General features: G+C 43.7%; 1 protein-coding gene across 2 annotated transcripts in view; it reads left to right on the top strand.

Annotated features, from left to right (window-relative positions):
• LOC138250358 (nicotinamide N-methyltransferase-like) overlaps nt 1-14,977 on the top strand; it is a 33,427-nt gene that overhangs the window by 3,015 nt on the left and 15,435 nt on the right. Inside the window, exon 2 of one of the 2 annotated variants that reach the window (XM_069205142.1) lies at nt 10,648-10,852. In XM_069205142.1, the coding sequence (XP_069061243.1) occupies nt 10,648-10,852 (205 nt within the window). Of the gene's footprint in view, nt 1-10,644; nt 10,853-14,977 lie in introns of both variants that reach the window. The other variant, XM_069205141.1, reaches the window with a different exon arrangement.

The following is a 14,977-nucleotide window of genomic DNA, read 5'->3' as shown; positions in this document are numbered from 1 at the left end:
TTTGTGACTCTGCTTGTTTGTGGATTCCCTGTCTGGGTCAGTTTGACAATTGGGCTGTTTGCACCTCTCCTCTAGTCAGTGACACAAAGGGAGCTGAAGTGTAGCCTGCATATCCTGATGAGCCATGTAGGCTGAGGGGAGGTCTGATCACTTACACCTGAAAGGGCTGTGCCTTCCCTCACAAAGTGCAGTCTCCAACCCCCTAGTGTGTGTCTGGGGCATGGCCTGGCACACACAGAGACTTCTCTTTGAAGTAGGCCTACTTCAAAGGCAGAAAGGGGTATAAGAAGGGCACCCAAAACCCATGAAAATTAGATCACTTCTAAAATCAAGAGGAACCTCTGCCAAGGAGAAGAGCTGAAGAGCTGGGAAGAAGTGCTGCCCCTGTCTATGACTGTGCTTTGATTAGCTATCCTGCAGTTGCTGCTTCTGCCTGTGAAAGGGGACAACAAGTGGACTTTGTGCATTCTTGCTTGAGAAGAATCTCCAAGGGCTTGGACTGAGCTTGCCTCCTATTGTTGAAGTCTCAGGGATAACAAAGACTTCTCTCTGCCAGCACTTGGAGTTCTGCCTGAAAAGTGGTGCCCTAGCCTGTCTCTGGGCCCTTGAAAGGTGCAGCTGGTGGAAAAGGATAGAAATCCAAGCAAAGACCGCTGGGTGGGGAAACTTCCGACTCACCACCCGCCCCGTGGCTGATAAACAACGCTTCGTCAGCCTTGCGGCTAAAAAATTTACGTTCCACCTGCATCGCAGCTGGGAGATCGACATAACATGGCTGGAAGAACGACGTTCAACACCCACAGCGGCTGCTGTTAATGACACAAGCCCCCATGCAGCGCGGTTTCTTGACACCGCGCAACCGGATTTGAATGCAAGATCGCTGGCCATGGAAAATCAACGCAAAGCAAGCCGGACAGAGGTGCCCGTCCAGATTGACGCATCGCTCTCTTGCGGGAGAGAAGAAGTGACGCACGCTGACCCGACCGATGGAGGAACAACGCACATTCTTGATTGAGGGTGGAAATCAACTCAATACTGGCCTTTTTCGATGCACGCTTGCCAGTGTGGCGTTATTTTAATGCTACCCAGGTACTTTTGAGCGCCAACAGCGTTCTCACAGTTTTCGAGTGATTTACGACTCTTTTTCCTTTTAAATTCATAACTTAACTTGTGTATGTCAGATTTTTATCTTTTTGGTCTTGTTTAGTTTAGATACATGTTACCTATTGTTCTAAACCTGTGTTGTGCCATTTTGTAGTGTTTTCACTGAGTTACTCTGTGTGTTGGTATAAATACTTTATAAATTGCTTCCGAAGTTAAGCTTGCCTGCTCGTGCCAAGAAAACAACGGAGTGAGCGGGAGTTAACTAAGGCTGATTCTCCTTTACCCTGACTAGAATGAGGGTCCCTGCTTGGACAGGGTGTAACCTGACTGCCAACCAAAGGCCCCATTTTCAACAACTACTTGCTGGTGAAGTTGTATTTTACATTACTATTTTAGAAATGCCACTTTTAGAAAGTAGGAATTTATTTTCCCTTAGTGCTCTTTGTGCCTTACAGCCTGCCTCCAATCCACATCTTGTCTGTGCTGGTTTACAGCTTCCCTTGTGAATACTACACAGACAGCCTTAAACACAGGACACTCAGCTGCATCTGCATTCATCTGCATACTGATGGGTCTTCCTAGGCACAAAGAGCGTGGGGGGTTCTCACTTACACTTCAAAGGCTAGTGGCCTGACCTCACACAAAGGACTGATCACTAACCAGAGATCTCCTGGCAGACAAGGCTGGCTTGAAAGGGGAACTTGTGCACTTCAAAACCACTGTTTTAAGTTTCTTCCACTCCGAAAGCACATTTGTTTATATCTACTGGGTTTGTGACCCCATCAATCAGAAACTTCTGGACCTATAACTGGACTCTGTCAGAGTGACTGCCTTGCTGCTCAAAGGACTCATCTGAACTGCTTTGCTGGAAGGACTACTCTCATGCGTGTTGCCCTGCTGCCTGCTGCCTGCTGGCCTCTGACTCTGATGGAAGGACTCTAACTTCCCCCATAACTGCTCTCCAAGAACTTGGACTGAGCTTGCCTCCTGTTCTGAAGTCTCAGGGTCATCAACAACTGCACAAATCGACACAACGCCTGCATCATAGCTGAAAAATCACAGCATCGCCTACCAGATCGAAGCAACACCTGCCCATCTTACCAGCGAATTTTGGATTTTCCATGCATCATCCCTGGGTGTCAAAATATCCCCACATTGCAGTGAAGAATGAAGGCTGCACTCCCGGAAATCGTCGCATCATCATGCTGCGTGGAGACAAATGGCACATCGCCTTTGCCCCACCAGAAAAAATGATGCATCGCTTTATTTTCCAAATGCATCTCCTCCTCTGCGGCGTTATGTTTGACACATACCAGGTACTGTGTGTTAAAAGGATACACCCACTTATTCTTGTGGATTAAGACTCATTTATACCTTTAAAAAGTGATATCTTAACTTGTGCATACTGGATTTCTATTAATTTTGGTCTGATTTAATTCAGAGCCAAGCTTCCAAAGGGTTAAGATAATTTACAGACTTCTGTGGTCACCCTGGTAGGATGTGACTGTTGCTTGAGCAGTGTTAACACCCCACTAAACCACAACCACATTTTACACCTTTGTGACCAGCTGCGCCATATTTATGGAAGGTCAGTGTCACCTTAGCACCATTCATTTTGATGCTAAAGTGGTGCAAACCTAACTCAATTTTTACGTTTTGATACCAGTCCCTTCTACCGTCAAAATGATTGTGTTAGCGCTATTTCTAGGAAGCGCCAACCCACCTTGCATCAATGAGATGCAAGGTAGGCGTTCCCTTCCTAAAAATGGCACTAGCCCCCCAGCGCCATATTTAACTCCCAACACAGAAACAATGCGCAACTGGAAGACAGGCCTAAATAATGTCTCTAAGCCTGTTTAGCGCCATTATTAAACACCTGGTCAGACTAGTTGTTAGAGTGCAGGTAGGCCCATTTCCATGGGTAAACACACTGGAATGGGCACATAGATGCCCGCCCCAACCCTACCAACCACACCACAGGACATTACAGCAGGGGGGCGCCCATCCCAGGTAAGTTGTAGGCAAGTTTTTGTGTATGTGTGTGGTTTGCCATTGGGGCCCCTTACATGGGATCTTTGGACTTGGCGAAGAGTGTAGTACTCAGAATCATTCAATCACAAATTATGGACATTATACTGTAAATAATCCTAGACACCACTGATAATTTAACATTCTATCAGATTCCAAACCAAAAAAAGTTTCAAAGCTTTATTATAATCCCAAAATCAATGTCACATAAATGGTGTGCAAAGCTAAGTTATAAACCTACATAAAAACCATAGGCTGACCAAAACATTTGAAGAGTTTTAACCTACTAAACACCAATACATTTGAACACTCCAAAAGAATAACATAGATAAGCAACAACACTATTGCACATTATTATTAGAACTCAATGCAGATGATGGTGACATCAGTAAATCATCAAAATACAGTTGCAACATTCAATTTCAGATTTCAGAGCTGGGCTATTCCTATCACTAACACAATTTTGGGCTTGTATGTGGAAGCTGGCTAACCCATATGGGCAAAAGATAAATAAAAGAAAGACAAAAGAAAGACAAAAACAATTTGGAAAAAAAGATCAAACTAAGACAATTGTTAGAAATGGGGTCTCTGGTTGGCAGTCAGTTTGTACTCTGTCAAAGCAGGGACCCTCACTCTAGTCAGGGTAAAGGAGATACACATCTAGGGCAACCCCTGCTCACCCCCTTGGTAGCTTGGCACAAGCAGTCAAGTTTATCTCAGAGGCAATGTGTAAAGTATTTGTACCAAAACACAGTAATACAGTGAAAACAAAATGGACACATCAGTTTAGAAACATAGCCAATAGTTATCTAATGAAACAAGACCAAATGACAAAAATTCAACATACACAAGCAAAGTTATGAATTTCTAAATTAAAAAGAGTCTTACTTCACAGAAAACAATGGATGTCTTGCTTTTACACAAAGTACCTGGTTTGCATAAAAAATAAAGCCGTACAGACAAGCTTGTTTAGGAAAAGTCAGCGATGTGTCGATTCCTTACTTGCAAGTGAGGCAGTGTGTCATTTCTTCTCTGGGCAGGTAGGCAATGCATCGTTTTCCTATTCTGCACAAGATGATCATTCAATTTCCGGATGAGCAACCTCGGATACGAGCAGGTTCATGATGATTTTGACACCTAGCGATGATGCATGAGAAATCCAGGTGCACAGTGGTGAAGAGCCACACTGCGTGGATAATGCATTGATTTTAGCAGCGGCAAGTGGATGTTGCATCGATTTTCCAGCCACAATACATGTCATGCATTGAGTTTTTAGCTGTGAAGCAGAGGCTGTCTCAATTTTTCTCCTGTGTGTGGATTCCAGTCTTGGTTCCATCAGGTTTTCCTCTCAAAGGCCCAGGGACTGAATTGAGCACCACGTGGCAGAGTACAAGTCTCAGGTGCTGGCAGAGGAAGTCTTTGATGGCCCTGAGACTTCAGAACAGGGGGCAAGCTCAGTCCAAACCCTGCACTTCACAAGCAGGAAAACAAAGCAAAGTCCAGTCTTTGTCCCCTCAAAGGCAGAAGCAGCAATTGCAGGCCAACCCAGCAAAGCACACTCACAGGCAAAGGGGCAGTACTCCTCGGTAGAGGTTCCTCTTGATCCAGAAGTAATCCAATAGTTAGGGGTTTTGGGTCCACTACTTATACCCCTATCTGCCTTTGAAGTAGGCAAACTTCAAAGGAAAGTCTCTGTTGTTCACAAGATCCTGCCTTGCCCATGCCTGGTCCCAGACACACATCCGGGGGGTGGAGACTGCATTGTGTTAGGGCAGGCACAGCCCTTTCAGGTGTGAGTGACCACTCCTCCCCTCCTTCGTAGCACAGATGGCTCATCAGGATATGCAGGCTACAACCCAGCTCCCTGTGTGCATCGCTCTCCTGCGGAGAGAAGAAACGACACACGCCGACTCAACCGAAGGAGAAACAACGCACGGTCTCGCTTATGAGTGATATTGATGCATTACAGGCTTCTTTCGACGCACACTTGCCTGTGGGGGGTTATTTTTGACACGACCCAGGTACATTTTCACACAAATAGTGTTTGCATTGTGTTTAAAAGAACATGAAGACTCTTTTTACATTTGAGGTAATAACTTGACTTGTGTATTTTGGATTTTTGTAGTTCTGGTCTTGTTTTGTTTAGATCAATATTTTCTATCTTTCTAAACCTGTGTTGTGTCATTTTGTAGTGTTTTCATTAAGGTACTGTGTGTGTGTTGGTACAAATACTTTACACCTGGCACTCTGAAGTTCAGCCTGCCTGCTCGTGCCAAGCTGCAAAGGGGGTGAGTGGGGGGTTAGCAGAGGGTGATTTTCTCTTGAACTGACTAGAGTGAGGGTCCTTACTTGGACAGGGGGTAACCTGACTGCCAACTGAAGAACCCATTTCTAACAAAAGATATTTAAAGGCTGTCCCCATGTTAACTTATGAGAGGGATAGTCCTTGCAACAGTGAAAAACGAATTTGGCAGTATTTCACTGTCAGGACCTCTAAAACAAATAAGTACATGTCCCACGTTATCATACACTGCACCCTGCCCATGGGGCTATCTAGGGCCTACCTTAGGGGTTCCTTATATGTATAAAAAGGGAAGGCTTAGGTCTGGAACGTGGGTACACTTGCCAAGTCGAATTGGCAGTTTAAGTTTAAAACTGCACACATAGACACTGCAGTGGCAGGTCTGAGCCATGTTTTCAGGGATACTCATGTGGGTGGCACAATAACTGCTGCTGGCTCACTAGTAGCATTTGATTTACAGGCCATAGGCATCTCTAGTGCACTTTACTAGGGACTTACTAGTAAATCAAATATGTCAGTCACGAAAAAGCCAATTAGACATACACTTTACGCAGAGAGCACTTGCACTTTAGCATTGGTCAGCAGTGGTAAAGTGCCCAGAGTACCGAAAAACATCAAAAACCAAGTCCAGCACACAGTTACAACACAGGAAGCAGAGGCAAAAAGACAGGGGAGACTACACCAAAGATGCCAGGTCTAACAGCAACTGAAAAATACACCGGTGTAAGTCACTAACTAAAAAGGAAAACAATATACCCACAATTATATAATTTATATCTCTCTTCTCATTGGACAGCAGACAGGAGTAGTTTGTCAGGCAAGACGGTTAACTTTTACCAGCGTCAGTTGACAGCAGCATCAGGACAGTGCAGAACACAAGCTGCACACAGGAAGAATCAGCAGTTCAGAATTAGTTGGCCTTATTAGTACTGAACCACTTAAAAAAAATAGGGCATTTAAGACTATGATGAGAAAAAAACTAATCTAAGGACATGGAGAGTTGGAGGATGGCAACAGACAGTACAAAAGTGAACAGTTTTGAGGCAGGAAGGAATCTGAAGGAAGACTCAAAGTTTCTCACTAATTAAAATAATGCTCTTGATTGGTCCTTAAGGTGGGCACACTCTGGGCATCAGTTTCAGCATCCAATTATTGCAGATGGGACCACCAACTCTGATACTTTTCTGAATCTTCTCAGCCAAAGTGCATTGTCATCCATATAACTTCACATGTTTCTAACAAAATATCACATTTTCTAGTTATTTGTTACTTGAGAACCTTTCTCATGGCACACAATAAACTAAACCACTACTTTTCACATGAGAACTACACATGTCCTCTCCTGTTTGACAGCTAGAACAATTAGTGTTACATTGTTATTTTAAAACATATTTCTTGCCTTCAATACAATAAGACATTCAACATCACATTAGCAGTTTAGAGAAATGAATTTAGGTCAGAAGGGGCAAAATAAACAAGTGATTTTCCATTACTGATGCAAAACAAATCTCTTTAGACCTATTCAATTTAAGAAGCCATTATATTAATACATTAACAAACCTATTGCGCACCTTACAATTCATATATGCAAAGCAAATTGTTTATTGCAAACATTATTTATAACATGTTAGAGCAATTTTTAAATGTATTTTTTTTTTCTGCACACGCATACCTTGCGTTAAGAAAATTAATTAATTCAATATGTTTGTTAAATGTATATTCTTTTTAATACTTTGATTATTAATTCTCATTTAATAAAACATTATTTAATGTTAACTCATTTAATATGAATGCAAAACTCTCATGTTAAACATAGTTTTTAATACAAATTTTGGCCACATGGTTCACCATATTTTAAATGTGCACATTTTCCAACTCATGTTATTTTCTCAGTTAGGCCTTTAATTGTAGGTTAATTAATCCCCATATGCTAACTTCTATGTCCCTAATTTATTAATAAAATGTGATTTCTCTCAACCACTTTTAACCACTTGGGTGGTTTCCTTTTTCTCTTATTTCCACTTGATACTATACCATCTGCGTTTGGATCATTATTCACAAGATCAGATATCTTCTCAGCATCATCCCTAGGTTCCAATGAATCAGATGAACCACCAACTACCACCTCACCATCTTTCCCAGACAATAAACTAGGAGACTCAACAACAGAGTTTGAAATACTATCTTTAGGTGTAGTATCTTGCATTTATATCATCAGGAATGTCTTCTAATGGGTTTTGTTTGGTAACTTGCCATTCATGCCAAATGTTTTTTTTCCAAATCTCAGAAGGTCCTAGCGCAATTCTTTTGAGATTCCACACTTTACGACTGCTCAGTGTGACACAATTCTTCAAAACCTCTGGCACTTCTTCTGCTTTGTGAAATCTAATTGCTCCTTTCACCACACAACCTGTTTTTTTGACTCTAACACAATCACCTACCTTCACTTTATCACATTTGGTACCTCTTTTGAAATCATAATGCATTTGTCTCTTTTCTTGGTCACAATTAATGTTGTTCCATGCATTTTCCACTGACCACTGTTCAACTCCAGAGTGGAAGAATTGTACTTAGTTCAAGGGTTTCTCCCTCTCATCATTACAAAAGGAGATGGTTTCATTAACTGTACTTCTGTATGACCAAACTGTTTTCCTTAGTTGAATAGCCCAATCTTTGTTACTTGCAATAGCCAATTTAATTGCCCATTTAATTACATGATTGTATCTTTCAACCATACCATTCCCACTAGAATTGTATAATGCAGTGCTTTTATGGTGTACACCTACCCTTTCAAAGTAATATTTGGCCATCTTAGACAAACATTGTATATCATTGTCACTTAATATAGTAGCAAGAATGACTTCTGATACAAATATTTGATCCAAAAATTCTACAACTGAGTCGGTATCAGCTTGACCAACAATTTTAAATACAGGCCATCTTAAAAATAGGTCAATTAGAACTAGAACATATTTCTGAGGGTTGATATTATCAATGGCCACAGATTCCCACAGATTCTGGGGATTGAACACAATGCATATCAGAGGTTTAAATCTTTGTACTGATTTGGAGCAATAACACTGACCTGGTCAGTGAACTGATCTGCCTCCTGTGGCTCCACCTGGTAAGTAGAGCCCTCATCCCTCGCTCCTCTGAACCCCTGTCCCCTGTCAGGAATTTGAGGCCCTCCTCCACCCACAGGCTTCTGCCTGCACCTCATCCCTGGTGTCTAGTGGGAGAGCTCTGCTCTCCTGCTTTCCTGCTAGACTGTCTTCCTCCTCCTTTTTCTCTACACCTCTCTCTCTGTGCTCTCTCTCCGTGTCTTCCCCCCGTGCCCCTGCTGCTGTTCACTCTCCTGTGTGCCCTTGCTGAAAGACCAGAAAACTGAACCAATGACTCACAGATTGTGAGCTGTAAAGCAGTGTCAAGGCGCCAAATGTTTTACAGTCTATTGTTACACCTTTCATAGCAAAGGAATCAACAGCCTTGTACTATAATAAAAAGAAGAAATGAACGTTACGATCATAAATGCAAAAAATGTGCCAGTCCACACACAACAAGTTAGGAGGAAGATAGACCTAAAAATGTGGCCATCCCTTAAAGGGGAATGACCCTTGCCCAAGGGTCCACTCCCCACAACAACAGCAACAACATAGTGAATAAAAGACCCCTGGTTTCTAGTGGTTTCTGCTGATCTGCCCCAAAGGGGGTCAGGAATGGCCAAAATAAGTGCTGCTTAAAGGGGACAACCCTTGTCCAAGGGGCCGCTCCCCAAAGCTGCCAACATTTGAAATCCCTAGTGCCTAGAGGTTTCTGACCAATTGGGGGCTGATGGACCTAAACTAAAGAGGCTGGTCTGGCCCAAGGGAGGCAGAAATGGCCGAATTTTGCACCCCCTACAGAGAGTGACCCTTGCCCAAAGGGGCCGCTCCCCAAAATTGCCAACATTTTAAATCTCTGGTGTCTAGCGGTTTCTCCCCCCTTGGGGGAGATCAGCCTAAAAACAAGGATGATCTACCCCCAAGGGAGGCATAAACTACCAAAATAGATGCCCCCTAAAGGGAGCGACCCTTGCCCAAGATGTTTCTCCCCAGAAGTCACCAAAATGTAATAATCCCTGGTGGCCTAGTGTTTTCTGCCCTGTCTTTAAAAATGGCCGCTATACTTCCAAGGGGGGCAGAAATAGCCAAAACATGTGCTCCTTAAAGGGAAGCGACCATTGCCCAAGGTTCCACTCTCCATACATCAAAACACACACATACACACAAACAGAAATCCCTGGTGGCCCAGTGGTATTCCTGCAGCATGATCGCGAGCCCATGTGCAATCGTGCAGCAGGAAACCATTTCAAAGAGACACAGAGGGAAAGGAAAAACTATTTCCTTTCCTACTGGTGCCTCTTTAAAACACAACACCTCTATGAGGAGAACAAAATGTATCTGCTTCTCCTCGGGGCACTGGAAGCAAATGGCTTCTAGCACCGCTGGCCTCCTCTGATGATGCCAGCGCACGGGGTGCACTCTGACATCATCAATTCACTTGGGGGGGGGATTCAGGGTGGCAGTGGAAGCGGTTCCGCTGCCATCCCTGGTAGGGAGGTGTGGAAGGCATCCCATGGGGAAGTGCCAGCACTTCCCCCTTGGGTGGGTGCTAGAACAGCCGGGGTCCAGCCTAAGCACAGGCCAACCATGGTGTTGTATGACCCCCGGCCATCTGTAACACCCAAGGGTTTAAAGAATACAACTCCACTACAGAACCTCACCTGCCCAAATATACTGATGGGCATACAGTGACTGTCTAACTGTCATGCATTTGCCTTAGCAATTTATTCTTCTGAATACACTACAACTCCCACCTTTGTCCTATCATTGCATGAAGGAACTCCCTTGAACAATAGATGGTTTATGAGAGTGCTTGTTATTTCTTCTGCTTTTTGAATGCATGATATATTAACTTTAATTGAGTCAGCAGGTCGATACCTTCTTTGTTATTTGCCTGGAGTTCTTTGAGTATCACTAATGCTCTCTACTCTTTGCTAGTTTTGAGTGCACAATGTTGATAAATAACCAAATCATCTGTTTTTATGCAAATTGTATAAACTAGCACATTTGAAAGATAAAAATCTAAATTTGTGCAGATGGTATATTCCAGTTTCACAAATTATTTACTTGAGGTAAACTGCTAATACATCATATTACTTTTTCTCTAAGGAGGAGTGAATGGAAATCTTCTACTTGACATAGGTAGTGGACCAACCATTTATCAGCATTTATCAGCTTGTGAGGCATTCAGAGAGATAATCGTAGCAGACTTCAGTGCAGCTAATCTCTGCTACTATGAGAAAACCTTGAAGAATGAACCAGGAACACATAACTGGACTCCATTAATTAAGTTTGTTTGCGAACTGGACGGCAACAGGTATGTGTTAAATTATATTGATTTATGTTTTTATTTTTTATTGATACTTTTATGACTCACTCAAGTGCCAGGAACTATGTTCACATTTTTACAGTACAACAATTACAAGTGCATTTCAAATCACAGAAAACAGTATGAGGGCATTTTAGGTGACAGAGTAGTAAGTATATTTCAAAGAATAGCATGTAGAATGCAAAAAGGTGAGTGTGGGAGGAGGACATAACCTGGAATAGGTGCAGATCAGTAGGCATAAGAGAAGTGTCAGGACTAGATAATTCAATAGCCAAATAGAAGGGGTAGGTTCCTCAAGCAGAGTAACAAAGCATGGGAAATACAGTTACAGTGGCAAACAAGAATCAGCAACTATAGCTTAGTGTGGGCTTGATTGCAGATGAAGACAGAAAAAAGAGCAAGAAGGACAAAAAAGAATTTTGGGTTTTAAAACTACTGAATCCTGCATAGGCCTGGGCAAATTTTTAATTACGTTGGAGTAATTTGCGTAATTAACGACATTTTGTGTTATGCATGTTTGTGTGGAATTACAGAAATGACACCATTCTGCCACTTCATGTAATTATGAGCCATTAGCCTATGCTTTTGTTTTTTACATATTTTTAAAATATTTTTGAATTGGCATTTGAGGAAAAACAACTGGAATGGTAGTGGTACAAAGGGAATCAGGGGGATTGGAGATGGGGGAGAGGATGGGAGGAAGAGAAAGGGAATAGGGAGGGAAGTATAGTCAGTGGTGGCAGGCAGCTTTAGGAGGGAGGGGAGCAGGCGGGATACACACACAAACACTCATTCTTTCACACACAGACATGCACGCACAAACATCCATTAACAACACTTATACCATTCAAACATGCACGCACGCACCAAACATTCATTGTAAAAGATCGCACACACACATTCTTTCACACACACACACACGCACGCATGCACATCCATTAACAACACTCATTAACACTCAAACATGCACACGGGCACCAAACATTCAATTTAAAACATCACACACACACACACACACTTACCTTCAGCCTCCAGGTCCCAGGAGGGTTGGGACTGCTGCCTTCCCTCATTGGCTGACCTGGGCAGCAGTTCCAGCTTCGTCACAGAGTGGGATGGGGTCAGTGAGACTGCTGACCCTACCCCACTCTGTGACGAAGTGTCACTGATTGTCACTTGCCCTGGGCACTTCAGGGCTTAAACCTGAAGCGCCCAGGGAGAGTGTCAATTGGTGACGCTTTCCTCGTCACCCACGGGAGGGCCTCGAGGCACCTTTGCTGAGCCGAGAAGATCACGCCCATAGGAGCTGTGACCTCCTCAGCCCAGCAAAGTTCCGCTCAGGCAGCCAGGAGTGTGCGCAAATCGCGCATGTCTGCTCCTGGCTGCCTGAGCTGAACATGGAGAGTGTCTGTCAGGCTAACCTTTGTTCAGCCTGACAGACACTCTTCATGAGTGGCAAAAGGTGAGGGGGCGTGGCCCCTCCACCCTAAAGGACGGGCCGCCACTGAGTACAGTAATACAATAATGCGGGATTCAGCACCATTGAGAGAAGCTACTCAGTCCACATGTAGCTCCAGTTACTTTTTGTCTATAACACATGCTCGTTCACATTAAACCATATGCCTCAACCTCAAAATTGGAGAGAAGCAGAATAATACATGAACTGAGTGATCTATAATGTTGACTGGGGCGACTGACTGAGATCACTCAGTACATGTGGGGGTGGTGAGATGGGAGAGCCAAGGTGGGAGAGGCGGTCCCTGGTGCTGGTTTCTTGTGATGAAGGTAATGTGGTGGTCCTATGGCACATGTAAGTGAGGAAAGGTTTACAAATATCTTTGGGTTGTGACCACTCAGGCATCAGTTCCCAGAAACTTGCCAATTGCTCCTGACAATATGTGTATCTTGCAACTAGGTGGATATTAAAGGGCTGCAGCGCCGGCATCAGTGCATAGCTACTCTAAGCATAGCTGAAAGGAGGAGCATGGTAAACAGTCGATGATCACTGGTCAGGGTATCTTTGACATATCCCAGAAGGGCCACCAGGGGCATACGAAGTAGGCATTGGCTAGTGATGTCTTGTATGTTTGAAAAGACACCCTTCTAAAACTCCACCACTCTCTGACACCCCGACCCAAAAGGCAAAAAGGTGACCTGCGGTGCAGCGCATCACAGACAACCTGCTCCCTTTGTGAGCCCCATTTTAAAAAGCTTTATGGAGCACTTTATAACCAATGTAAGAAGTTAAAATGTATCAGTCTCAGCCTGTAGTTGGGTGAGAGAGTTATCAGCTGGCTACAACAGTAGGACCACTGTGTGTCGGTGGGTCACTGTCTGATTGCCAGGCAGTGGGCATGTTCGGGGTGGCTACTGAGGTGAAAGTCTGCATTATGGTGTACAAGCAGGAGACTAATCTGTGCGGTGAGGGCGACATGAGTAAGTGATCGAGAGCTGGTAGTGCATGGGATTGTGTTATGTAGTGGACGACAGGCAGCTCGGAGTTGCCAGTATAGAAGCTTATCTAGCAACGTAGGGTTTGAAGCATCCAAGGTCTCAAAGGGTGACATGAACTGATCCCTCAGGTAGAGGTTAGAAAACATCATGAGATTCTCACCATGGGCATGCGTATGGGCACCTGTGTCTGGCAGAGAGGGCAGCAGTGGGTTATGGTTGAGAGTGATGAAGGGAGAATACAGGTATTTAAGTTTTACACATTTCCTCAGTCCATCCCAAGCCCTTCTCATGCTTCCAACATGTTGATTTCTGTTATGGATATCCTACAAGGTGAGTAAAGGGCTGTGAATAGAGAGCATGGCACTTCCTGGTTTGCCTTGATGGCCACTTGCGTTTGAAAATGCATAATATGGAGCCAGAAATGTAAGTATTAGGCCTGGACACATAGATTGTATAGATGCATGTCCATGGCACCCAGACCGCCCTTGTAGAGTGGGAGCGTGAGGATCTCCCAAGCAATACAAGGCTGTTTTCCCACCCAGATCAGTGTGATAAGATTTCAGCATAGATTGTGCATGAAGTCAGCAATTAGAGGAATGGCCAGATTGTTTGAGAGGTATAGAAATTTAGGAGGATGATCATTTTGGCTATCACTATCCGCCTGGCAACAGAGAGCGTCAGGCAAGACCAGATTGGAATTTTGTCTCAAGCCAAGACATAACTCAGCCAAAGTTAGCCTTTCGATGTTTTTCTAGATTGTGACTCAGGTATCGGAACAGTTCAGGCACCCATTTGAATGGGTATTCCAAAGGGAAGGCCTGAGTTTAGGTTAGTTTAGTTTAGGAGTTTGTAAAGTGCCTGGCATCCCAAAGGTATCCCAACGCTAGAGCAGAAGCAGAACGACAAGGAGGCAACTTATGCTGTGAACAGAAGGGTCTTCAAATTCTTATGAAAGGAAATTTCTTGACTATCCCAGCGGAGCTCCAAGAGAAGAGATTTGAGGCGCTAAATGCTAAAGATCGACTTCTCCATATTGTTTTCTTAATCCGTGAAAGGTTAATAAGGGAGGCCGTCAAGTATCTTAGATTTAAGGAAAGCCGGACCCTCACTATGCAAAGCTCTCTGCAAAGTGCAGAGGGCCTTGAAGTTGGTCCGTTGTTCCACAGGCAGCCAGTTAAGGGAAACTAAAGCAGGTTTAGCAGACAGGTATCTGGGAACCTTCATAAGTAGGCATGCTGCAGCGTTCTGCACCACCTGAAGTCTTTTTAATACATATCAAGGTGAACTTAGAGGATATTTCCGTAGTCTAGGTGTGAAATTGGAGAGCCTTAGTGATTAGTCTTTTGGCTTGAAAATGAAGTATCTTAAAGACTTTTCTAAAAAGTCTTAATAGTCTAAACCAGGTGGCTGCCAACTTTCTAGATTGATAGTCCATAGTAAGGTGGGAGTCCAGCCAAAAACCCAAAGACTTTATGTTGTCTCTTGGTGGAGGCAGGTCTTCCAACCCATCAGGGAGCAGAGAAGGGGATCTGAGTGGGCCATAATTACCCACTAGTATGACTTCTGTTTTTCTTTGTTCAACTTAAGTTTACAGCTGGCCATCCATCTAGCTACTGCTTGAAGACAGGGTGTCAGGTTGGGCTGACCTGTCTTAAAGATGGT

The sequence above is a fragment of the Pleurodeles waltl genome, chromosome 8 (assembly GCF_031143425.1).
Source record: "Pleurodeles waltl isolate 20211129_DDA chromosome 8, aPleWal1.hap1.20221129, whole genome shotgun sequence".
Classification (NCBI taxonomy): Eukaryota; Metazoa; Chordata; class Amphibia; order Caudata; family Salamandridae; genus Pleurodeles; species Pleurodeles waltl.
This window is presented reverse-complemented; position numbering and strand designations above follow the sequence as displayed.